The sequence below is a fragment of the Schistocerca serialis genome, chromosome 2 (assembly GCF_023864345.2).
Source record: "Schistocerca serialis cubense isolate TAMUIC-IGC-003099 chromosome 2, iqSchSeri2.2, whole genome shotgun sequence".
NCBI lineage: Eukaryota > Metazoa > Arthropoda > Insecta > Orthoptera > Acrididae > Schistocerca > Schistocerca serialis.
In genome coordinates, this window is record NC_064639.1 from 295973579 (window position 1) to 296001489 (window position 27911).

The following is a 27911-nucleotide window of genomic DNA, read 5'->3' on the forward strand; positions in this document are numbered from 1 at the left end:
ACTAGGCATTAATTTGAGGAAGAAATTTCTGAGAATGTATTTTTTGAGCATAGCATTGTGGTAGTGAAACAAGGGCAATGGGAAACCGGGAACAGAAGAGAATTGAAGCGTTTGAGATGTGGTGCTACAGAAGAATGTTGAAAATTAGGTGGACTGATTTTTTTTTTGGCTGACATGTTCCAGAATTCTCTTGCATGTACTGTTTTCATTCATCCAAACCAGATGGCTATGAAACATCAGTCTGTGTTTTCTCATTTTACATTTAGTTGTTCAGTTTTCTTATACAAATCTTCATTACTATGGTTCCTGTTTTCACAGATGTGTTTTATTAGTCCCTATATTTTTCTTGTGATTTCCCTCTTTCTTTTTCATGTTTTCCTTTTCACCTGTCTTAGTCAGATCCAGGCATTCAGCTGTGTATAAAGATTCTTGTTTTATTGCTGTAACATAGATCTGTAACTTTTCTTGAAAGTAGACACATCTGTTATTGTACTCACTCTCTACTCAACTGAAAGGCCATTTCCATCTTCATTAAATGTAAACGTTGTGTGACTAGGGCCTCCTGTCAGGTAGACTGTTTGGTGGGTGCAAGTCTTTCGATTTGATGCCACTTCAGCGACTTGCGTGTCGATGGGGATGAAAAGATCATGATGACAACACAACATCCAGTTCCTGAGCGGAGAAAATCTTCAACCCAGCCGGGAATCGAACCGGGCCCTTGCAATTGACATTCTGTCACGCTGACCACTCAGCTACTGGGGGCAGACATCCATCTTCCTTGCCTTGAGTTTATTACCTCATCACATTACTTGAATGTACAGACATTTAATTTTTCCTCAGTTTATGTTCATGAAATTTGAAGTATCATTTATATTTGCCATACATTCTGTTTTTTGTAAGATACTTAAAAACTAAACAATGGAAAGTCCAGGCAGGAATATCAACAATATTATGAAAAGTATGGATTGCTACTCACCATAAAGATGACACATTGATTTGCAGACATGAACAATGAAAAAACTGTTGCACACTTTGCTGTCAGCCAGAGCCTTCTTCAAAAAAGAAAAAAAAACACATTCACACAAGCAAGCACACCTCACACACATATGACCACTATCTCTGGCATTCTGGCCAGAGTGGCCAGAGATAGCTGAAGAATGCTAAATGTGTAACACTCTACTCATTGTGCATGTCTGCACCTTTGTCATATTTAAAGACCAATGTCTTCTGCAATTATTTTCCAAAGATTGATTTTTCTTGTTCATTACTCTTTGTGAGGGCAATATTGCAAGATCATCAGCGAAGGCTAAACCCTGAATTCTAAGATTCTTGTTTTTATTGCCCAATTGCACTTGCTTATTTACTCCACATTTTTCAAGTCCTACTCATTTCCTGGTGGTCTTTGAAAGGACACAGTTGAACGGATTTCAGAATAGACAATCTCCTTGTCCATTCACATCTGAAACTTTTAAATTTTTTGTCTATTAGTGCTTGCTAAATTGTTTTTCTTGTTTCATCATGTTCACCACGTGTTCCATCACTAGAGACATATGCTTTTATGCAGCAACATAGGGCATGGATCCTGCTACTCTCTCTTGGATTATGAGCGTAAGACTCAGAATTGCTCCTCATATGGCCTTCCACTCCAAAAGTACCCAGTCTTGTTGCGTATCTGTTTCTCTAGCCTACTATTCATAAGTAGCACTTCGGAAAGGATCTTGTATGTAACAGGTTACACTCATCCCCCTCTGTAGTTGTTGACATCAATTTTATCTCCTTTTTTATGTAAAGGAAAATTAATGTGCACTCCTTGAATGTCTTCTCTTAGCCATACATTCTGCATTATGTATTTTAATATCTGCAACATATTTCCATCAGCCAGTTTCCACAATTCTGTGGCAATTCCATCTTCACCTTCTTCTTTGTGGTTTATCATGACTTGAATGATTTCTCTCAATTTACTTCTTGTGTGGTGGAATATAAAGGAATCATTCAATATATGCATTTTAAAAGTATATTTGTACACTATGTGATCAAAAGTATCCGGACACCCCCAAAAACATACATTTTTCATATTAGATGCATTGCACTGACACCTACTGCCAGGTATTCCATATCAGCGACCTCAGTGGTCATTAGACATCGAGAGAGAGCAGAATGGGACACTCCGCGGAACTCACGGACTTCAACTTGCTCAAGTGATTGGGTGTCGCTTGTGTCATACATCTGTATGCAAGATTTCCACACTCCTAAACATCCCTAGGTCCACTGTTTCCAATGTGATAATGAAGTGGAAACATGAAGGGGCACGTACAGTGCAAAAGCATATAGGGCGACCTCATTTGTTGACTGACAGAGACTGCTGACAGTTGAAGAGGGTTGTAATGTGTAATAGGCAGACATCTATCCAGACCATCACACCGGAATTCCAAACTGCATCAGGATCCACTGCAAGCACTATGACAGTTAGGCAGGAGGTAAGAAACTTGGATTTCATGTTTGAGCGGCTGCTCATAAATCACACATCATGCTGGTAAATGCCAGACGACACCTCGCTTGGTGTAAGGAGCGTAAACATTGGACAATAAAGAGTGGTCAAATGTTGCTTGCAGTAACAAATCACGGTACACAATGTGGCGATCCGATGGCAGGGTGGGGGTATGGCGAATGCCTGGTGAACGTCATCTGCCATCGTGTGTCGTGCCAACAGTAAAATTTGGAGGTGGTGATGCTATGGTGTGGTTGTGTTTTTTGTGGAGGGGGTTTGCACCCCTTGTTGTTTTGCATGGGACTATCACAGCACTGACCTACATTGAAGTTTTAAGGACTTCCTTGTCCACCTGTGGTAGCTGAGTGGTCAGCGCGACAGAATGTCAATTCTAAGGTCCCAGGTTTGATTCCTGGCTGGATCGGAGATTTTCTCCACTCAGGGACTGGATGTCATGTTGTGCAAGTCGCCGAAGTGGCGTCCAATTGAAAGACTTGCACGTTGTGAACAGTCTACCCAATGGGAGGCCCTAGTGACACAACATTTACATGGACTTTCTTGCTTCCCACTATTGAACAGCAATTCGGGCATGGTGATTGCGATTGCATCTTTCAACACGATCGAGCATCTGTTCATAATGCATAGCCTGTAGCGTAGTGGTTACATGACAATAACATCCTTGTAATGGACTAGCCTGCACAGAGTTCTGACCTGAATCCTGTAGAACACCTTTGTGATGTTTTGGAATGCCGACTTCATGCCAGGCCACACTGACCGACATTGATACTTCTCCCCAGTGCAGCACTCCTTGAAGAATGGGCTGCCATTCCCCAAGAAACCTTCCGTGATTGAACATATGCCTGTGGGAGTGGAAGCTGTCATCAAGGCTAAGGGTGGGCCAACAACATATTGAATTCCAGCATTACCAATGGAGAGCGCCACAAACCTGTAAGTCATTTTCAGCCATGTGTCCGGATACTTTTGATCACATATCAACTGTCAGACTATGTCTGACATGATTTTCCACTATGGATGTGATGTTGGAAAATGTATTACATGATTCCGTTATTGTGCTTTGCGTCTGCTCCATTGTTGGAGTTCGCTAAGCACATTGCAGAACCTAGTAGGGAGATCCGACGACTCAAAGCTATTGCCTTCAACATTTATAGTACGATAATAGCTGGTATACGATAATGGCTGGTAGACAACATGTAAGTGATGACGATATTGCCAAGTGGCTTCTCGAAGACATTGAGGACAAAGAAGAATTTAGTGATGAAAGTGATTGGGAAGAAACTTCAGCCATGTGCAGTGATAAGTTCTAGTGAATCAGAATGAACTGATAGAATGGCCAGTGATGAAGAGACACAACCTGTAGCGAATACATGGAAAGCTTATTGTGATGGTGATGTGAACTCATGAAGCTTTCTTTCTCTGTCGCACAACAAGGTTTCACCATTCCTCTTGTTGTTCGGCCAAAATCCAAGCTTGAATATTTTCAGCTCTTCTTCACTGAAAATTTTATTGGTGAAATTGTGAATGCTACAAATATGTATGCTAAGGAAAAGATGCAGAAAGTCACTCCACTTACAGAACACTTTATGTGGCACTCACAGAGGGATGTGTTACTAGAAGAATTGAAGGCTTTTCATGCTGTCATATGGAACATGACCTTGATTTTGAAGGCAGAATTAGATGACTATTTTACAGAAGACTTGCTAGAATGACCCCTGATTTTCAAGGATGTTTTTTCTCGTCTCCACTTTTTTTTCCCACCTGTCACAGCTCAAGGGTGTCAGTAAATGAGAGGGATCAAAGTGAAGAATGTTAGGAGTATATTGACAGTAAATGTGAAGAACTTCATGTACTTAAAATAAATGCAACTATAGATGGGAGCACATTAGGATTCAAACGAAGAATTCAATTGAAGTGCTACAATCCAAAGAAGCCTACAAACTGGGGTTTACAAGTTTTCTGTCTGTGTGATTCTTTTTGATTCCATATTGTGGAAAGGCAACTACAGTAAGTCTAATTCGTCCCCATTTCCCTACTGCAACCTGAATAATGGTTCATTTGGCACAGCAATTGCTAACTTCAGCAGGTGGTTCAGGCTACTTCATTTTTACTGAGAGGCTCCACAAAAGCCCTCAACTTTCTTGGGAATTGCACGAAATGAAATTTCATCCAAGAGGTACAGTTATGGCCTCTGGGAAGTAATTTCCCTGTGATTTGAATAAGATAAAACATGCGGAATATGAGTTATGTGCCTATGAAAGTGAGATGAAAATTATGTCTGTTTCATTCCATGAAAAGAGGTTAGTGACTTCATTGAGTACAGCATAGTCCATATCAATTCAGGCAGGCTAGGAAAAAAATCTTCCCCTCATAGTCTTGTATGTTATTGAATTTAGCATATTTTTCAATTAAGGAATAAGTAAGGAGCACTTTTTTATGCCAATCCATAAAATTTTGATTTTTTTCTATTGATTAGTACTATATAGTTCTACATTCCCTGAAAAGGAGAGCTTCCACTTTCAGGTTGAACAGGTTTTATAAACAGTTGAAATTTTTGCCACACCTAAAACTTGTTTTATTACCACATTATTACATAACAGGCCCATAAAAATCAAAACCTACCCTTATTTAACGTAATTTTAGTTTTGAAAGATGAGTAAGAGACTCATTTTTCAAGCATTTTAAATGGTTCCAAAATGTATGTGAAAGGTCCAAAGACTTACAGGTTCAATTTATACAACTCCTGTGTACTGTGTTTTGTACTGAAATTAGTCAGTCAATGAACTAAAAATATGTTCCACTGCTTCAGTATCTTCCTTTGATGTAGAGTGATGCCTTCCTGTTGAACCAATAAGAACTGGAGCACTTGCAGTTTTCAAAACATTGTGAACAGGAAGTTAGCACTGATGGCATTGTTGCTGTCCTTTAGCTGGAAACCTATATCCAGCAACTGGTCCATGTGGTAGCATAAAGGTCACTACAGTTTCGTTTAACTCATAACAGGTGTCTTATAATCTGTGCAATCCACCAGTTACAGTCATACACACACGCTACAAACATCTCCCTTCTCAGGTTCTGAATCTGAATATTATCCTGCTCTTTCTGAGGTGTTGGCCAAACTAACAAAATTTCTTCTTCTTTCTGCTCACAGAATTCTTCGATTTCCTCTTTGGACAAAAGAATGAGGGCTGTGAATGTGTAAGATTTGACGACTCTCGTAAAATCCTCAACATTCTGAATTGCAGCTGTATTTGATCTGGAAAAATTATGTTTTGTAGCATGGTGCTTCAGCAGGCCTCCTACACCATCACAAGTCGCTTTTGCCAACTGACTGGGTATACAGTGCTACTGAACACGGGAGTCCAGTAGCACTGTATACCCAGTCAGTTGGCAAAAGCGACACTCAATTCAAACAGCTGGTAACAATTTTTAAAATGAGTAGGAGCACCATTAGAAATGATGATGATCTCCTCTACCCCTATTTGAATTTGAAGAATTTTGCGCTTTGCTAGCAAAGCATGTGCTGAGTCATGTCCTATGTCATCATTTATAACTGCAACACTTGTGGTCCTTTTTTTTTTTCCCCACTCCTGTAAAAATTGAAACCTGGTCATTAGTCCAATGATACCGTTGTATTTCTTGTGGGATAATTACAGCTTTCACTGACCATTTACCAAGTTAATCAATGAAACTATTAAGGGCAACAGTTTTCTTAATTAGCGTATTTTCCTCCCATGTCACATACACAATTTCTGCAGAGTTATCTGCTGTGTCTTCCAGGCTAAGTGTCTGTAAAGAAAGTCCTCCCTTTCCAGGGCAGTCACCACATTCTTGAAACAAACAAATCTCTCGCTTTATGTCACAGACTACTAATGACTTCACATGCCCAACCAAGGTGTCTTCAGTGTTATCACACGAAGTTCAAAATTCGCACAGTACACACACAGACAGACATCTCTAGGTGGGTGTGGAATTACCCACTTAGGTTGTAGTGCATAAAATTTTTATCTTCCAATATGTGAAGTTATATAGTTGCTCTTATAAATTGCAAAAGTTTCTTTAATACTGCGAGTCATGTACCTCTTCACTTTCACAAGTTTTGACCTTCAACTGTTACAGTTATAGCGTCTTTACTGTTGGCACACTGGCGAAAACCAAGTTTTATCTTCCAGATAAAATGACTGCACTATTTGAACTTGAGCTGCTTCTACAGGATGACCATAATAGGGATCTGGTCTTCCAAAGACTTTTTTTACAGACCTCACATTTCTTGATTTGTCCACCATGTACTATGATACTGATGGGACATGGTTCAAAACTGTTTTCTTTGAAAAATTCACTGGAATAATAATTACAACTTGCACATTTTCACTGGAGGATGCACAGTATTGAACAACTGAATTGATATTTGTGAAAAATTCCTGGCAAGAGTGCTTTAGTTCATTTTGTCTGAAGATGGAATTTCTACTTTGAAGAGTGTGGTAAGTTTTGCTGTAGTGTATTCATCCATAGCTTTAGTAATTTCTCTGCACTTTCATGATGCATAGAGCTTATGACTCGACTTCACTGACCACGACTTCTTAACAGGACTTACACCTACCTCTGCAGTTGACTTGCTGATTCAGGTTATTTAATTCTTCCTATATTGATTCAAAATCTGCATCATCTGCACCATGGGAGGCTTCACCTCATTCAGATACTATCATTGTAGTTATTCTGTCAAAACATTTAGAACACAAAAAGTCGTCACTGGAAACATCTTCAGTTTGAAACAGTCTTCAAATGCGAACACTTATTCCAAACCTGAGCAAAGTCTGTTTTTTTGTTAGTGTTGTATATCATTCTTTTATGGATATGCAAACAGTCAGCACACTTCACTCTCCCTCTTGCCCAGTCAGAAGACATTTCAAACAGTCCTTTTCACAAAACACACTGCAACTGTGTCAACTGGCAAATTCCTCATGAAAACACAGAACTCACTGGATGGTCTCAGATTTCTTAGAAGACTGAACGACTACAATACTGGAACCTGCAATGAACAACCATGACAAAAAGAAACTGACAAAAAACTACAACAAAGTGTAAGAAATATCTGCAACAAAGAAAGTGATAAGAAATAACTGCAACAATGACAATAGAAGTAAACATTGTAACAAAGAAATTAGTAAGAAACAACTTCAGTGAAGACATACATTACCCTTAGAAGATAATTATTTTTTTTTTAAATAAAACCTGTCCATCTTAAAAGTGGATGATCTGCTTTACAAATAAAATAGTACTACATGGTACTAATCAACAGAGAAAAATCTTCACTTTATTGGATTGGCATTTTTTGAAAAAAAAAAAAAAAATTCAGTAAATTACAAAAAAATTCAAAGGGTGACAGTAAAAGAACTTTCACAGATATGTCTGAAGTGGATGTTCGGGTTAGTTACACTAAACAACATCAATTTAACAGTAGTTCGTTTATTCACCTAAACAAATTGAAGGCTCACAAAGAACTGACATGGCGGAACAGCTCAAAGACAATGCTCAGCATCCAAAGACGATGCTCGGAGTCTAGAGACAAACGTATATCGATGCTGGTGTCAACCTCATCGGCGCCACATAGCCGCCCCCCCCCCCCCAGCAGTACAGAGTACTCTTGATAGGCGGGGGGGGGGGGGGGGGGCAGTGACTAAGGCTTCAGCAGGGTTGGTGGTCCACGGGAGCCGGACCACGGTCAGCTCGACAGCATCGTCGGGGAGCTGCGTGGGTAGATGTCGTGAAGGAAGGTTCGGCCACCAAACCTCTGGAAGTCGTTGAAGCGTGCCGGGTGTCATATTGGGCGTGTTGGTCGTGCGGCGACAGTTAGGCCGACAGTTTGCTGGTGGAACGCAGCGATGACGATGATGTCTCCGGTGGGCGTGGCGAACACACGAAGCGTGTCCAGGTCGACGTCGGGCGAGAGGGGAACACATTTCACCAGGTGGCAGGGAATGGCGGAGGTTGTGTCATGGTCACTGGATGAAGGGAAACACATGACGAACAGTGTATAATCGCATAGTATTATTGAGATATTGTGGATTATGTCCAGGGGTACAGGCACAAACACCTCAAGCGGGGGCACATTCAAGATGGGGGGGGGTGAGAAACCTCAACAGGGCGAGGCAGGCGACGGTGGAGAGGTCGAAGGGACCGGCGAAGGACCTGACGGCGAGGACGTGATTGTAGGTAAGCTCGACATGGGGAGCATGTGCTCACTCAACGGAGTGTGTGAGACCGGAGTAGGGGGCGAGGTCGGAGGAGAGCTTGATGGTTAGAACTGGAAGCCACTCGATCGAGTGTGTAAGTCCGACTTGGAGGGAGTGGTTGGAGCGTCATGAGCCACGACAGTGAGTGGTGTGGTCGTGGCCTGAAGGGGGGTGGAAGAAGGCTCAACATGAGCAGGCTTAAGTCTATTGAGAGAGACTGTAACAGCTGAATCTTTCACCTGGATGTCATAGGTGATGGCTGACCGCCGGATAACTCGGTTGGAGTGGAACACAGACAGTGTCATCTCAGAGCATGACATACTCGCAGTTGTCCAGAGATTTTGGGACATGAACCTTAGGGTGGGAGTGGCTGACAGGCGGAGGGATATGGAGGTTGATGAAGTGGCGTCTGATGTGGTCCATGAAGGAAGGTAAGTCAGACTGAGGGAGAGAAGTGGAAGGGCTCACAAGTTTGCCAGGGAGAACAATGTTCTGCCCGTATACAAACTCGGCTTATAGATCGCACGAATGCCGAGTAGCACAAGGGGAAGGGTCTGCGTCCGTAGAGAGTCGTGGCATCGAAGAGTTGCCTTGAAAGTGCGGTGCCAGCACTCAATTAGCCCATTACTTTGCGGGTGATATGCTGTGGTATGGATACGCCGGATGCCGCAAATGTTACATATCTCGTTGAACAGGACCGACTCAAATTTTCTGCCCTGGTCAGTCATGATGATCGCTGGACATCCGAAACGCGATACCCATAACTCGATGAAAGCTCGAGCAACATTTTCTACTGTAAGATTGGGGAGAGGGACAGCCTCGACCCAGCGAGTTGTTCGGTCGATAGACGAGAGAACATAACAAAAGCCGTTAGAGGGAGGGAGAGGGCTGACAATGTCAATATGAATATGCTGGAAACACCCAGGAGGGATCGAAAAGGCGCCGAGGGGGGGGGGGGGGGGGTGAAGTGTGCTTGTGTACTTTGCAGCATTGGCACGCGACGCAGGAGCGTGCCCATTGCTGGCAGTCCTTGTTGACATTTCTCCACACAAAGCACTACGAGGCGGGCGGCCGCATGAACACCAGGGTGGGCTAAATTATGCAATGTGTTGAAGCCAGCTCGACGGAGCGTGGTTGGGATGAGGGGGCGTAACGTGCTCGTACTGTCGTCGCACCAGATCCCACCAGAGATGCCAGGGAAGGTGGTGCGTACAAAGTGTAGTGTAGAAGTAGAGTTTGAAATCAGGTTTTGTGTTTCCTCGTCAGCGGGGTGGAGGTTAGGCAGTTCAGAGAGGTCTAACAGCAAATGGACGGGCGTTGACTCGTGAAAGGAAATCAGCAACTATATTGGTTCAAATGGCTCTGAGCGCTATGGGACTTAACATCTCAGGTCATCAGTCCCCTAGAACTTAGAACTAGTTTAACCTAACTAACCTAAGGACATCACACACATCCATGCCCGAAGCAGGATTCGAACCTGCGACCGTAGCGGTCGCGCGGTCCCAGACTGAAGCGCCTAGAACCTCTCGGCCAGCAACTATATTGTCAGCACCCTTTATGTGTCTGACATCGGTGGTGAACTGAGATATGAAGTCCATGTATCTGAAGCAGCGAGGGGTCGGGTCAGCTGGCGGGTTTGTAATGGCCGCCGCCAGGGGTTTGTGGTCCGTTAAAACATAGAAAGGGCGTCCCTCAATATCTGTCTTAAAATGCTTAATCACTTCGTAGACCGCAAGCAACTCCCTGTCAAACGCGGAATATTTCCGTTGTGCTTGCGCGAGAAGAACTGCAGAGGCGATGTTTGGCTGTCAATTGTCTGGCTAAGGACCGCACCGATGGCAGTATCGTTCGCGTCTGTGGTGATGAAAAGCTGCGCATTGGGATGAGGATGCGCGATGGTGCATCCCTCGGCAAGAAGATTTTTGAGGGCAGTGAAAGAGTCAGTCATAGCAGGGGTCCATGGTATGGACCGAGATCCAGAAGTGTTGATGCCTGCCAAGGCATCCGTCAGTGGAGCCTGAATCTCCGCAGCCCGAGGTAGATGTCGACGATAATAATTAACCGTCCCCAGAAAGTGCCAGAGCTCTTTGAATGATGAAGGTCTGGGTAGGTTTAGTATTGTTTGTACTTTCTCAGGGGGCGGCGAAATGCCGTCAGCAGAGACCTGAAAACCAAGAAAAGTGACAGCGGGTTGATGTAGCTGCAATTTGTCCTGATTGGTCTCGATGCCTGCTGCCGCGAGAGTGTTAATGACAGTTTGCACATGTCGAATGTTGCCCTCGACAGAGGAGCTGAACACAAGAATGTCATAAAGATATGCAAAGCACAATTTTAGGTTGAATAGCACTTTGTTAATGAAGTGTTGCCAGGTCTGTGTTGCGTTTTTCAGACTGAAGGGCATGAATCAAAACTGAAATAACCCGATCGGGGTGGTGTTTGCTGTCTTCTTGATGTCTTGAGGTGCCATGGGGATCTGGTGGTAGGCCCGTTTGCAATCAATGACAGAGAATGTGGTCACACCTGCGAGGGAACTGGTAAAGTCGGCAATGTTGGGTATGGGGTAGGTGTCCATAATTGTTCATGCATTTAGTCTACGGTAGTCTCCGCACATGCGCCAGGACCCGTCTTTCTTGGGTGTCATGTGTATGGGCGTAGGCCAGCTACTGCCAGAGGGTTCAATGATGCCGCAGCTTAGTAGTTGAGAAATCTGCTTTTTAAGGTCGGAGAGGTGCTCGGGACAAAGTCGGCGTGGTTTACTGGAGATCGGGGGACCTCGCGTGAGGCGAAGCTTGTGAACCATGCCGTGGGTGACGACGGAAATGTTGCCGGTAGCACGGGAGGCAGTTTGTTTACAATGCATGGGGGGCGGGGCAGGCGAGGGATGGTCGTGGTGTTCGGAGCCTCTCAGTGGATCCGACGGGAGCCGAGGCGGCAAAGTGTCCCAGGAGTCAACGCAACAAGATGGCTGCTGGCCCGAAGCAGTGGCACCATGCTCAGGTGAGCTTGGTAGAGCTTGTGAGCCGTTAGTGAGTCCATTGTCCGAGGGCGTGGCCTGTGGCAGCACGGTCGCGGGCGAAGCGCTTGGCATGAGTGCACTGTTTGTGTTATCAGTGGCAGTCGCATGGCGGCGCGCAGGAGCCGAAGTTGCATAGTTTGAGGTGCTGTCTGCGAGGGGCGGGGTAGGAGCCGTCAGTTCGGGAACACATGACGCTTGTTGCGCATGCGCACTTGTGACCGGCCGAGTGTCAAACGCTGCCATGTTACGAGGGTGTGGCCCGGCAGAGCTGTCAGTACGTGGTATGGCAGTCTTGATAGCATAGTTGCAACGGGTAGCGGGTGGTAATCACTGAGGCTCGATTGCTAGGATTGCAAGCAGATTTGGCGCACTTACTGACCTTGCTTTGTCCTTGCTGTAGTGCCTGTAATTCCTTTGCTGCATCGGAGAGCTGGAGCTGAGTTTCGTGGAGCCGGAGGGAGAGCTCGAAGTTTTCCTTGCATAGGCGAGTGACGTTTTCTAGCTCTACAAGGCACCTGTGCTTTGTTTCTTGTAATGTTGTCGACAGAGACGAGCATGTACGAATGAGATGAGCCTGGACCGATGTGTCACGGGGAGATTTGCTTGACGGAGCACAGGGGAAGGGAGTCTTGGACGGGTTATGAAACACGGTGTTTTGCACTAGATCCGGTGAAAGTTTGTGGTGTCGCAAGAAGTCAGTGCCTAATATAGGTTCGTCAATTTCGCACACTAAAAAAGTCCACTCGAGTTTGCAGTTTACAGAGAGTGAGACGACGTTGGAAGTTGAACTTGAGCATTGTAGTTTAGTTGAATTCATGGCCTGCAGTGAAGTATGATGAGGGCGGATGTTCGACGACACTAAGGACGTAGGCAGCAGCGAAACATTGGCGCCTGTGTCCACTAGGGAAAGGTATCGCGACGAAATGTCTTTAATGTAAAGTCGTCTGCAATTATCTGGTCATTCCCAGACAGAATGGAGCGTTGGGGGGTGCCTGTCATGTTGTGCACAGGAGGCAGCACCCGGACCTACCTGCGATTGGCATTTGGGAAGTAGCCAGGTGGTCTGCAGTTCCGTGCCGCCTCGCCAAACCGTATGTGGAGGTAACTGTATGGGTAGTGTGGTTGCATTTCCTGCGGAACGCTCGTTGCCAGTGGCGGTGGCCTAGGTTCGGTGGCCGCAGCAGGCTCAGTTGCCTGGGGGGGGGGGGGGGGGCGTGACCGTGGGTGGAGCTGGTGACGTCCCAGTAGCTTGTTTACTGCTTCCCAGAGTGAGCGGAACAGTCGGCACAGTGCGGTCCCACCCACGTCCAGCCGCAGGACGATGAGCCTCAACCTGAGACTTGTCAGGTAGGCAGTGGCTGGCGAAATGGAGCAGTGATACATCGTGTAGCTTGTCAGCAATTGTCATTCTTTGCTCGACAGGTTCGAGAGACCTCTGAGCCAGAGCAAAGCTGGTGTAAGGAGATAGTTTATCTGACCAGATGTCGAGGAGAGCTGTGTCAGAGAGTAGATCGGCACTGACCAGGGCACTTAGCCGTCTCCAGAGCTGGGAAGGTTTGTCATTGCCCAGTTGCTCGACGTGGAGCACTTGCCGTATTGCTGCCTCAGTTGAGCGTGCAAGCCAATGTAGAACTGTCTTTTTGGCTAGAGTGTACCGGGTAGATGAGTCCGGGGCATCGACCAGGTCAGTAATCAAGTCCTCCTGGTCGTGCAGGTGGGTGATGAGGCACAGAAACCTGGTTGACTTGTCGAGTTTGTAATGGTTGAACACTTCGTCCACAATTTTGAACCACGTTGTTGCTCTGTTGGGATTAAACGGCAGCAGCGTTGGTAAGCGTTGTAGAATGTTCGGAAGAACAGGTTGAGTTGAGTTCGTCAGGGCACTGCCTGAAACGAGTTGTTGTTGCTGTTGTATTCCAGGATAGTGTGCCTCCAGGGGATGTGGCGACGATGGCTGGTTGGGTGGCAGTGTGAAGGTTATGCGTTGTGGTTGAGTGTGATCCGTCGCGCCGAGGAAGGCCTACGCGGGTGAGAAACCGTAATGTGTCGATTGCGGTTGCGGTAGCTCAACACATTGCGGGTGTTTTCGGATTGACGCGTCGCGGAAGACCAATGCAGATGAGGCACCGAAATGTGCCGAGAACAATAGCGGAAGCTCGACTGGAGAGGTGAGAAAAAGTTCAAAGTTTGAGAACGCGTGTTAGTCTGTGGGAAGCTTCATGTATGATCAGAGCCGGGGACACCTGTGTTGCTGGGAGGCTGCGGAGGTGCGGGCTGTCCAGAAGCACAGTGTGGGAAATGATGTCGAACGTGGGACGGAATGTGTGAATGTTCACTGTTCATAGTCACTCCACCCAAAACAGTGTGTGGATAAGGTGAATGTCGTGGCACAAAACACTGAGGCGTAACAGTGGGACGGAGATGGAGGGTCAGGCACAGAAATCAAGTTATTGTTCCTGTTGCAGGCCAAGGTATTGAAGCAGGAAGGCACGTGCTGATGCTGAACCGAGGCAGGCGTGTGCGTGGTTGGATGCTGAGAAGGTTGACCTTTGAACGAAGCAGTTTTTTTTCATATGGTGATGCAGGTGGTAACATGCCACAAGAAGGGAGGTGCACCCAGAAAACGAAGGACAATAGAACTGTTATTGTGACAGAGAATACACATAAACATTAGGTTCTGAAGAGCGACTGAACAGCTTCTGAATGAATAAAACTGAGAGTTCTTCCTAATGTGATGTAAAACTGGACTACTCAATGGCAGTTCTTGAAGGTATAGTCGAATACACAGTCAGTTACAGTAAGGAAGCCCTGCCATAGAAGTCCATATCTGCTACGCTATCAAGGTCTTGGTTCTGACTGCCTGTGCTGTGCTCTGATGAATGACGCTCAGTGAGCGTCACTGTCAAACTCTTGAACTGGAACTGGAGCTCACAGACTGACTGGCCATGCAGTGGGCGACGCCTTGGTTGCCCAGCAGAGGAATAATGGGAAGTTGTGCTTATATAATGTGGCCTGCAGAGATGAGCAATAGGTAGGAGCAGTGCTGTGCCAAATACTGCACTGGCAGGTGAGTTGTGGGCATATTGAGAAAGCTGCAACCTGCGGCTGTCTGCTGTGTGATTGGTGGCTGTATGGTAAAGATACTACAAATACTACCTGAAGACAAAATAATCCAAATCATTTTTCTGGTATAACTTCCAGCTTTGCTACATGGTATCTTTTTTTACAGCAGTTAATGGCAATGCATCCATGTTAACAGTGTGATCATTTGTGGGCAACTTTTTAACTTTCTACAAGGTCAATTAATACTGGCTTTACATTTTCCAACGAAAAATCTTTATGTGCTATTTTTAATTCCCATTCATGGTGTGTTTTCAATCACTCAGATGGCTAACCAAAGACTAAGTTTTATTGGCAGGACACTTAGAAAATGTAACAGATCTACTAAGGAGACGACCTACACTATGCTTGTCAGTCCTCTTTTAGAATACTGCTGTGCCGTGTGGGATCCTTACCAGATAGGACCGACGGAGTACATCGAAGAAGTTCAAAGAAGGGCAGCATGTTTTGTATTATGGCGAAATATGGGAGAAAGTGTCACAGAAATGGTACAGAATTTGGGCTGGACATCATTAGAAGAATAGAAGAAAGGCGTTTTTCGTTGCAACGGAATCTTCTCACGAAATTCCAATCACCAACTTTCTCCTCCGAATGCGAAAATATTTTGTTGACACTCACCTACATAGGGAGAAATGATCACCATGATAAAATAAGGGAAAGCAGAGCTTGTACGGAAAGCTGCCACGCACTTAAAAGTGATTTGCAGAGTATCCATGTAGATGTAAAATGATGGACAGAATTTTAAATTTTAAAGATTCGGTGAGGTTCCTGGGTTTCATTTTGGGCAGACTGGTTTGATGCAGCTTTCCATAGTAGCGTATACTCCTTAATGCCTCAGGAAGTGTCCTGTCAACTTGACCCGTCTTTTAGTCAAGTTTTGCTGTAAAGTTCTTCATTCACTTATTTGATTCAGCACCTCTTCATGAGTTCTCTTTCACCATTCTTCTGTAGTATCATATTTCAGAAGGGCCTATTCCCTTATTATCTTCACTGTTTATTGCACATGTTTTGGTTACACTTGTAGTGATCCATATTAGAATTTCTGCTACTGTTAATTGAAATAAGGATAAGGCTTAAAGTTCGTTCGTGATCTTTGCTAATGGGTAAGGGTGATCAGTTTGGAAAGGTAGACTTTACAGAGCTATTGCTGAGCTGCATGTGAATGTAGGGTAATTCTGAGTCACTGTCTAGTGTTAATATGTTAAAACATAGACAAACGTATTCTTGTTAAACACAAATATGAGACAATCGACACGTCATCTCACAAATCTAATCACACTTAATTTTATCACAGTACACTAGCGTTGCTGCCTCTAGATCACGGGGTCCCGGGTTCGATGCCCAGCTGAGTTGGTGATTTTTCTCTGCCCAGGGACTGGCTGTTTGTGTTATCCTCATCATTTCATCATCATCATCATTCGTGACAGTGGCTACATTGGACTGTGTACAAAAAAATTGGGACTCCGTATGGGCACTGATGACCACGCAGTTGAGTTTTCCCACAAATCAAACATTATCATCATCATCATCATCATTCTGGCCGAATAAGTGTTCCTCTTGTTTGCTAAAAATAACAGTGCATAAGATAGTTATGTCACATACTGCACTGAGAGATTTTGATTAAACATGAATGTAACACCAAACCACACACACAAATAATAACACAATTGTCAAAACTGTATAAGCTTCCATACTATATGAAAACATGACATATATTCTCAGCAAATTGAGTGGTCATTGTGTACTGTTTCTAACATTGAGGGAAATCACGCTTGAGAAATTTAATAGAAACATTATTCATCTACATTTCTACTAGAACATAGTATGTAAAAATGTGTTTTGAGAATAGATTATTTTAATTGTATTTTATTTTATTTATTCCAGGACAGTTTCATTGGTGCAGATATGGCAGAAGGTTTCTCAGACAAACTGTTTTCTGTGTGTGATATTGCCAGTAAAGGAATCAGAAGAAAAATAAGAGATCACAAATGTCCTCACTCTGCCCCGCGAAAGACATTTGAACCCAAAGACAGGAGGCAAGAAGAAGGAGATACACACAGTTTTTTTTTGGGCAGTCTTTCTTCTACTGCTGCAACTGAAAAGCGAGAAAATAATAAGAAAACATGCAGTAATGTTGACAAAAGTGGTCGTGGCAGGTTGCCTTCAAAATATAAGAACTTAGGTGTTACTCAGTGGTTTGGTACCAGTGTAAAACAGTCGGGAAGTAATTGTCATTTATTATCACATGACAGCAAAAAAAAGAGAAATACTGTTCAGTGGAGTTCCCGTGATCAGCTCAATAGTTCAACAAAAGCTAGTTTTGAAACCGGTGCCCAACATTCCGATGAGAAATCTGTCACTGCAGGAGGCGTATACAAAACGGGCATTCACAGACATTGTATTGATGAAACTAGTTCTAGATTTGTTAGGAACAGATCATGGTTTGAAGACAAGCAGAAATCTTTTACCTCAATTAAAGGGACTGGATATAAGTTTCTGGAAAATCTTATTGATAAAGATCCAATAGATGTTGTTGTAAAATTAGCAAGCTCTAAAACTGGGTTTGATGAAATGTTAAAAAAGAAAATGAGCCCTGATTTAATACACCTTACAATAAGAATCCTCGCAGAAAAAGTCTGTGCAGCTGGGTTTCAACACAACAAAACAACTGTTTTGATTATAGCATGCCAGCCATATTTTTTAAACCAGCTCGAAGGACAAATCAACAAAATTCCAACTGAACAGCAGTCGAGGAAATCGAAAATATTGCCTTTCTTAGAAAATCTTCTAATATTTTATGAAACAGTTCTTAATGTACTCCCACAAACTGCATGTGAAAAATTTAATAATCTGTTTATTATGACAGAACTGTCCATAGAAGGAGCTAAGAGATACCAAAACATAAACTGTGATGACATTAAGAAGAAGCTTGAAGATGTTATTGCCCAGCTAAAAAGCAAGAGAGAAGAATATGAACACAGTCCAATAAAAACAAGTAGCAAAATGGAGCAGCTCCAATATTTGCAGCCCCCTGATAATTTTAGACACTCCAGTATATTCCCAACTGTTGAAGATTTTGCCAACAAACCATTTTTGCGACCTAGCATCGTCAAAGGGGCATATATTGATGTTGAACATTACCTAGACGTCCAGTTCCGCTTGTTGAGAGAAGACTTTGTGGGTCCTTTACGTGATGGTATAGCACAATATATGGAACATTGTCTTCAAGGCCAGAAAAGATTTAAGAGGATTGACAATGTGCGAATATATCGTGATGCTCAGTTTGTAAACACTGTAACTGTTAAAGAAAAAGTAGGTGTGTTATTAAATTTTGATACCAAAAGGAAGCTGAAAAATATTCATTGGGAACATTCCAAACGTTTTATGTTTGGCTCTTTGTTGTGTTTTACACGAGATAATTTTGGTACCTTCTTTTTTGGTACAGTACTGGACAGGGATAAGAAACAGCTAGAGAAGGGTTGCGTTGTGGTTGAACTTTGTGCCGAAATAGACTCAAACATGTTCTATGAATTTTTTACGGTAGCAGAAAGCGAAGTTTACTTTGAACCATACAGGCAGGTATTAAATGCATTGCAGAATATGCCATTTACAGAATTTCCAATGAAGCCTTATATTGTTGATGGGATTACAGAAGTGAGTCTACCCCAGTATATATATGCAAATCCAGATTCAGTAGTGTACAACATTGATGACTTCAGAGTGCCTGTTACTGAATTGGATGCTTGGCCTACAGAAGATGAACTGAATTTGGATGTTTCACAGTATAAGTCATTCAAATCTGCTTTGACAAAGGAGTTTGTTATAATACAGGGACCACCAGGCACAGGCAAAACTTTCCTGGGATTGAAGATAATGCATACTTTTCTCAACAACCAAAACATATGGAACATTAACCATAGACCTATTCTTGTAGTTTGCTACACTAACCATGCTCTGGATCAAGTCCTGGAAGGCACTTTACAACATACAACAAGAATAATTCGAATTGGTGGTCAATCACAGTCGAAAGCTCTAGAGCCATATAATCTGAAAGAAATTAGACGAACTCGTGCACTGAAACTATCTACATCACATACCAGGGAGATATTCAGACAAATGCAAGATGTCATCAGTCACATTCATTCTCTGCAACGAGATATAGAGAAAATGGCTAACAACTGGGGGGTAGTCAGTGTTTCTTCATTGAAGGAAATGGGACTTACTGATAAACAACTTGTATCATTTATAGATAAACAGTCAGTCAGTGATGAACTTTTCATAGAATGGTTGAAGGGAGATGGAAATGACAATCCAGATAATGAATTTCAGCAGGGTCAGGCAAATTCCTGTAATAGTACAAGTCTTGATGATTTATGTAGTGAAGCTGGTGATAACATGGGTGCTGAAGATGATGATGATGACAACAACATTAATGTATTCCATGATGAATACGATCTGGTTATACAAATTGTAAGCACAATACAGTTAAAATATGCCCTTCAGCTATCACATCTTCGTGCACACAGTCAATATTGTCAAGAGCAGATGGAGTGTTCACAAGATAACCAGGAGGATTTCCTGAAGTATCAGCAGCTGTGGCTGTATAACACAGGCCTCTACAGGTAACATCTTGAAGTTCATGTGTGTCCTATTTTTCAACAAAATATGTTACTACTAAGTATTTTTTGCTCCACATATATTTGTCAAAAGATAATTTGGCTAGTTGTTTCATTGCACTGTACTACAGGCTTCACAGGCTTCCTCAAAAATAATATCCTGTATGTAAAACTGCTATCATACACACTATTATAAAACCAATAATCAAATGTTGTAAGTGAATTTGTAAGCTAATGTCAGCCATTCATTCTCATTGCAAATATTTGCTTACAATATTATGAAAAGGATAGTTGCTACTCACCATATAGCGAAGATGTTGAGTCGCAGACAGGCACAACAAAAAGACTGTCACAAAGTAGGCTTTTGGCCAACAAGGCCCTTGTCAAAAATAGATGACACACACACACACACACACACACACACACACACACACACACACACACAAAAGGTAAGGGTAAGGAGGAGGCTGGGGCAGGGAGGAGAGGGATAGTAGGCTAGGGGTGGGGGATGGTGAAGTGCTACTGGGGAGTGTGCAGAGACGAGATGGAGAGAGGGTAGGGTAGTTAGATGCAGTCGGGAAGTTAGGTGGAGGATGGGGGTTGTGAAAAAGGAGCGATGTAAAAAGGGAGACTGGCAGTGTTGGTGGAATAGAGGGCTGTGTAGTGCTGGAATGGGAACAGGGAAGGAGCTAAATGGGCGAGGACAATGACTAACAAAGGTTGAGGCAAGGAGGGTTATGGGAACGTAGCATATATGGCAAAGAGAGTTCCCGTCTGCGCAATTCAGAAAAGCTGGTGTTGGTGGGAAGGATCTATATGGCACAGGCTGTGAAGCAGTCATTGAAATGAAAAATGTCATGTTGGGCAGCTTGCTCAGCAACAGGGTAGACCAGTTGTTTGTTGGTCACGGTTTGTCAGTGGCCATTCATGCAGAAAGACAGCTTGTTGGTTGTCATGCCCTCATGGAATTCAGCACAGTGGTTGCAACTTAACTTGTAGATCACATGACTGGTTTCAAGGTAGCCCTGCCTTTGTTGGGATAGGTGATGTTTGTGACTGGACTGGAGTACGTGGTGATGGGAGGATGTGTAGGACAGGTCTTGCATCTCTGCATATTAAAGGGATATGAGCGATGAGATAAGGGGTTGGGAGCAGGGGTTGCGTAGGACTGGACAAGTATATTGTGTAGAATGTAATTCAGTTGCTCCAGTCCCAGATTGGTACTGAGTTAAAAGGGGAAGGCTCCTCTGTGGCTGGACGCTGAGACTTTGGGAAGTGGTGGGTGACTGGAAAGATAAGGCATAAGAGGTTTGTTTTTGTGCAAGGTTGGGAAGATAATTACGGTCTGTAAAGGCCCCAGTGAGACCCTCGGTATATTTCAAGAGGGACTGCTCATCACTGCAGATGCAGTGGCCATATGTGGCTAGGCTGTACGAAAGGGGCTTCTTGGTATGAAATGAATGGCAGCTGCCGAAATGGAGGTATTGCTGTTGGTTAGTAGGTTTGATATGGACAGAGGTACTGATGTAGCCATCTTTGAGGTGAAGGTCAACATCCAGGAAGGTGGCTTGTTGGGTGAAGTAGGACCAGGTGAAGCAAATGGAGGAGAAGGTGTTGAGACTCTGGAAGAATGTGGATTGAGTGTCCTCACCCTTCATCCAGATTGCGAAGATATCATCAGTGAATCTGTGGGGTTTAGGATTCTGGGTGTGTAGGAAGGATTCCCTCTAGATGGCCCATGAATAGGTTGGCATAGGACGGTGTCATGTGGGTTCCCTGCATCAAACCGTGATCCACCCCCACTGCCCCCAAATCATCCCCTGTTAACTTTCCAGAATTTATTAAACTCAAACCTTGCCTCACCATCATTGCCCAAATCCCTCTGTGGACATAGTTCCACCATTGTTGTTTTGAAATGCAAGGATTACCTGGCAGAAGGACTCCATCCACCTACAAACCTTGCCACAGTGACCTCATTCCAGCAATCCAGCAGGATCTCCAGCCTCTCCTCAAATCCTTAGGCCCATCCCAGAACCACTCATCAGAGTCCATCTCTCTCCTCACCCCTACCACTTCCCACACTCCTACCTTCTACTTGTTTCGTGAAGTCCACAAACCCAATCACCCAGGATGCCCCATTGTGGCTGGTTACTGTGCCACCACTGAGAGGATCTCTGCTCCCATAGACCAACAACTTCAGCCTGCTATCAGGAACCTACCCTCCTATATAAAAGATACCAACTATTTCCTCCAACAACTCTCCACAGTTCCTGTTCCTTTACCACATGGTGCCCTGCTCATCACTATTGATGCCACCTCCCTTTACACTAACATCCAACAACTTCCCTCCGAGTTGCCATGACCAACTATATCCTCACCCACAATTAATTCTCCTTTGAATGCATTACCTACAAACAAATCCGGAGTACAGCTATAGGCACCCGCATGGCACCATCCTATGAAGTCTCCCCCAGCCACAGAGGAGCATTTGCATCGTAACTCAGTACCTCCTGGGACTGGATCAACTGAATTACATACTCTGTCAGGGTTTTGACTACCTATCGTCATGCCCTGAAATGAGATGTCCTGCCCACTAACCTTCACACCCCTCCCAATGTGTATTCTACTGTCCACTGCACCTACACTATATACTCGTCCATCCCTACATAACCCCTACTCCCAACCGCTTACCTCATGGGCCATATCCATGTAATAGACTGAGATTCTAGATCTGTCCCGTAAATCCTTCCACCACAGTGTACTCCAGTCTGGTCACAAACATCACCTATCCCATCAAAGGCAGATGCGAAATCAGTCATGTGATCTACAAGCTAAGCTACAATCATTGTGCTGCATACTATATGGGCATGACAACCAACATGCAGTCTGTCTGCATAAATGGCCACCAGCAAACTGTGGCCAAGAAGCAACTGGACCACTCTGTTTCTGAGCATCCCGACCAACATGACATCCTTCATTTCAATGACTGCTTTACTGCTGCCATATGAATCCTTCCCATCAACACCAGCTTTCCTGAACTGCGCAGGTAGGAACTCTCCCTGGAGTACCTGGCCTTAACCTTTGTTAGTCATTGTCCTCACCCACCTAGCCTCTTCCCTATTCCCATTCCAGCACTACACAGCTCCCTATTCCACCAACATACCCTGTCATTTTACTTCTCTGCTTTTTGGCTACTCCGCCGTCCATCTAACCTCTGGACTACACCTAGCTGCCATGCTCTCTCTCCACCTTGTCCTTGCACGCTCCCCAGCAGCACTTCTCCATCCCCCACCCCTACCCTGCTATCCCTCGCCCTCCCCGCCCCAGCCTCCTTCTTACCCCTATCCAGTTGCCTCGCCTCTCATGCTCTGCTGCTGCTGCTACCCATAGTCTGGATTCAGCTGCCAGAGGCTGTGGTGTGTGTGTGTGTGTGTGTGTGTGTGTGTGTGTGTGTGTGTGTGTGTGTCTTTGTGTTTGTGTGCGTGGTCTATTTTTGACAAAAGCCTTGTTGGCCAAAAGCTTAATTTGTGACAGTCTTTTTGATGTGCCTATCTGCAACTCGGCATTTCTGCTATATGGTGAGTAGCGACTATCCTTTTCATAATATTGTTACATTCCATTCTGGGCTTTACATTGTTTCGCACTTTTAGAGAGTGAGGCAGGCAGCCTGAAGGTTGATTTGAACACTAGCGCTGTGTTCTGTGTGGTTTCACAAACAAATTAACACCTAGCGCTGAGTGTTAACTGCGGTGCAGATTTGCATGCTTCGCACACACAAAGTACTCCCAGAGTGAAACTCAAAAGGCGCCCGAAATAATCCTCAGACAAAATATGAATTTAATTTTGAATTCCAGGATGAGATTATCACTCTGCAGCAGAGTGTGCACTGAGATAAAACTTCCTGGCAAATTAAAACTGTTTTAATTTTGAATTGCCGGATATATTTTCTGGCTCTCGCCCATTAATCAACCACACCATATGCACTTCTGTATTGCGCAGTAACCTAGACACTTCAAATATTATGAGCCCTGTTGTAAGTCTCATGTTGTATCCCACATACAGTGAGAGTAGATGAGATAACAGTCCTGTTTTTTCCAGATGACTCACTGCTGTCTCTTTCATTGCCTGCCTGTTTGTCAAATCGAATATTGCAATTACTTGAAAACTGGAGTGTATTATTTACTTACATTGTGATCATATGGTCATATTCTGACTTTCTGAAGCTGAGAAATGAAATACTATTAATATCAACCTACATATTGTCAGTAAAATTAAATTATATGATAATGGTGAACATTTTGTAAGAAAAGTTTTAAATTAAGGATTTGTAGTGCTATAGCAGATCATGTATGCTTTTAATATACTGTACTTATGGTCTAAAACTGTTGGTGGGTGTGACAAGTTAAATTTGTACTCAAAAAGTAAGTTTATACATATGGCATGGATAACAGAAACACTTCCTTAGAGGACGCACTCATACAGCGTCATGTGTTTGCCTTTTTTCTCTCTTTGTCCATATTCAAAACACTTGAGAATTAAGAGAGGATGTTGGTGGAGGACATTTTTGTCATATAACTTATACTATTTGTCCTCATTTAGTGACTGAAAACACCAGCTCGAAAAAATTGTGCAATGTTGCTTATACTAATATAAGTGAGGGACACAAAACCAGTGCATGTTTATGTTTACATCATTGAACCAGGGATAAATTTTTTGTTTTATACTATTAAAGCAGTAAAAAGGAAACAAAAGACAAATTTGAAGTGGGAATTATGGTCCAGGGAGAAGAAATAAAAACAGCGAGATTTGCCAGTGACTTTATATTTCTGTCAGAGACGGCAAAGGACTTGGAAGAGCAGTTGGACAGAATGGACAGTGTCTTGAAAGGAGGACAAGATGAACATCTACAAAAGCAAAATGGGGATAACAGAATGTAGTCCAACTAAATCAGGTGTTGCTGAGGGAATTAGATTAGGAAATGTGACACTTAAAGCAATAACTGAGTTTTGCTATTTGGGAAGCAAAACAACAGATGATGGTTGAAGTACGGAGGATATAAAGTGTAGACTGGTAATGGCAAGAACTGTGTTTCTTAAGAAGAGAAATTTGTAAAATTGAGTATAGATTTAAGTGTCTGGGAGTCCTTTCTGAAAAGTATTTGAATGGAGTGTAGCCATGTATGGAAGTGAAACATGGGTGATAAACTGTTTAGACAAGAAGATAATGGAAGCTTTTCAAATGTGGTGCTACAGAAAAATGCCGAAGATTAAATGGGTCAATCATGTAACTAATGAGGAGGTACTGAATAGAATTGGGAAGAAGAAAAATTTGTGGTACAACCTGACTAAAAGATGGGCTCGGTTGGTAGAACACATTCTGAGGCATCAAGGGATCACCAATTCAGTACTGGAGGGAAGCATGGTGGTGGGGGTAAAAATCATAGAGAGAGGGAGAGAGAGAGAGACCAAGGGATGAATACAGTAAGCAGGTTCAGTGGTATGTAGGTTGCAGATGTAGGCTCAAGGATGAAGAGACATGCACAGGATAGAGTAGCATGGAGAGCTGCATCAAACTAGTCTTTGGACTGAAGACCACAACAACAATAACAACTGTTGTTATTGTTCACACTTCTGTATCTGTAAAACTTTTAATCATGAAGGGGGTTGGTGTCTGAAGTTTATAGCTCTAGGAAGCCTGATTCATGATATATATCTTGCTTTATAGATAGAAAAACATTGAAAAATTAATGTTTGCTGAAACTTATTCCCCTGCTTTCTGATTTTTCCAGTACTTCTTGTGCTTAACTCCATGGGCAATGATTATAATTACTGTATGGAAAGTAAGATTTCAGTAGTCACAGTCATTCTACACTTACGCCTTTTACTATGCTACATGTGCACAGAAAATTGGAAAGAAAAGGTTGTTCATGATGAAACATAATTCACTGTGAGCTAGCCAGAACTAATAAAATTGATATTATCAACCAAAAGCCACCCTTCTGATGAATTATGTCTATCAAAAAATATGTAATGGACTTACGTATTGTTCATTTAACTTCACACAAACAACTTCACACAAAATGAAAATTAATTCATTTTTCCTGTCAGATTTGTAAATTTTAAAGAATGAAGATGCAACCATAAATATCCATAAAAACCAATGATGACATTGCTCATTACACTAAGCAGTTTTAAAGCCTAAAGGGGCAGTACTGTAAACAAAATTTTGAGTTATCTGTAGGAGCCTCCAGCGTGCGTATACTAAGTTCAAGCATCGAAAATTTCAGAGTTTGTAACTGTGGTCATAAATGTACATCCCAGTAACTTTGGAATGTGTAAAATCAACTAAGTTTTGCAAATGATGTGAACAGAGGAAGAGAGAGCCAGATGGTTGGGTCCAGATGTTTGTATGAACACCCTTTTTGAGTTCAGGTCAGGACTACACACTCAGCCAATTGACTTATCTGACAGCAACATCATATTGTGTTCATGCACTGTGATGAATGTGAATGTTCCCTGAAGTGACACATTTCTCCTCCACTCTCTGAGTAACACATTCAGATACTAGAAACAATAACACATTCAGATACAAGAAACAAAGGAAACACCTTCGGTGAATATACAGGTCATCTTAAATCACTTTGCATATTGAGTTGAAATGACAGAAGAAAAGAATTATTCTTTCATATGAAATTCATGCTGAACTATCACTAAATGTTACAGAGGACATATGTTACTGGGAGGCACATGAGAATGTGTCAGTGTTGAAAAAGTTTTCTCCCTTGCACCATTTCCCACATTCTTTCTCAAATAGTCTCCCTCTGTTTCTGAAACTCAACTACTTGAAATGTACCATTCATTCATTTTAACTTGTTTATTTATATTTGTTCATTGGTACCTCAGAACACAAAAGTTTCTGCCCTCCAGTAAGAGAAAAAATGACAATCTTTAATATAAATCAAAAATCTTAGGACCATTATCCATTCTGTCATCACACACCTAAGTATGCATAAGATGTTGACAGGTAGTTGAATGTGAATCTCAGTTTCTTGAATTATGTAACCGTGAACTAGCAATGCATTGAATTTGCACTAGGCATGATACAAATCACATTATCTTTTATAGGTTCTTCAAGAACCGCCTTACACAGGATGTCAGTATGGATGGACATCTTACTGAGAGATTGACACGTGTTCACAACCTCTGGGATCTTAACATAGAAGAACGTTGGTATTTGTACAAATATTGGTGTCAATGTTTACACTCAACTCTCATGAAGAGGGTGTGGCAGTTACAAGCACAATACAAACAGTTGTGTATGCGATATGATGAAATACGTGATATTGCGGATCTCTGTATAATGCAAGATGCCCTTGTTGTTGGCCTGACAACATCTGGTGCTGCAAGGAAGCAGTCTTTGTTGCAGGAACTGAAACCACGAATAGGTAAGTAAAAACTCAGATTTAATCCCTCTTCAGTGTAATAGTTTTGTAGCTGTTTCCTGGGTTTATCTTTATTCATCGTTAGTTGCTTGTAGTTGAGAAATAAGTTAAGAAAAATTGGCTGTCTCTAGCTTTCAGAATCACTAATTTTTTCTCAAGAGATCAAACATTGAATTAATGGCATTATGAATATAACAGTACCAAACGGGAGAGATGTGATTATTTTTCGCAAAATGAAAATTTGAAGAGGACCAGTAACCATTACAAAAGTGGCCACTTTATAGGTAGAATTTTATGAACAAAGTGGGGGAAAAAGCAGGTGGAAATCCATAAGTTAATAAGGTTTGAGAAAGGAGAAGGCAGTTTAACATTAGCAAGTGAATGGAATGCAATAGGGAGGCACGGAAAGCAGGTGAATGTGTTGACAAGTACTAGGTTTTACACGGGAAATAAAACTACAGGAAAACCATTTGGAATTTGATAAATGTTAAAGTAGTAAGCATTCAGTTTAGAAGTCGGAGATCTGAGGCTACACTCTCACTTGTTGAATTCTCTCCTAATCTCTGGCACTTGCACACAAATACCATCCTGAAGTGGAAGTTAACTGTTTTGGGAGCACGTACAATTGTTCATTCATTCATTCTTTATATTACTAGGATTCCATCATGAAATATGCATTCAGAGATGTGAGATGAGTTAAATAATAGAGCAACGAAGTGAAACAGATTTTACAGACTCCATTGATAATTATACTTACATTTCCATAGACCACTTGTTTTTCAGCATGTTAAGTTTAACATAGCGAAACTAACAAGAAAACTGTTATTTGATGTGTAGCAAAAAGTAAATTTCAATCTTTGGTTCTATGTAATTTGAAATTATGAGAACTGCTCCCTCCTCCATTTTCATCTTCCTCTCCTTGCATATTCACAACAGGTGTGCTCCATCTCATCCTTGGGACTGAGTGACATGCACTTCCTTT

General features: G+C 42.8%; 1 protein-coding gene across 1 annotated transcript in view; it reads left to right on the plus strand.

The window, feature by feature from the left end:
- LOC126457061 (NFX1-type zinc finger-containing protein 1-like) overlaps positions 1 to 27911 on the plus strand; it is a 378517-nt gene that overhangs the window by 28484 nt on the left and 322122 nt on the right. The window contains exons 2-3 of the mRNA XM_050093060.1: positions 16757 to 19494; positions 26613 to 26932. Coding sequence (XP_049949017.1) covers positions 16778 to 19494; positions 26613 to 26932 — 3037 coding nt within the window. The 5' untranslated portion in view covers positions 16757 to 16777. The remainder of the gene's footprint in view (positions 1 to 16756; positions 19495 to 26612; positions 26933 to 27911) is intronic.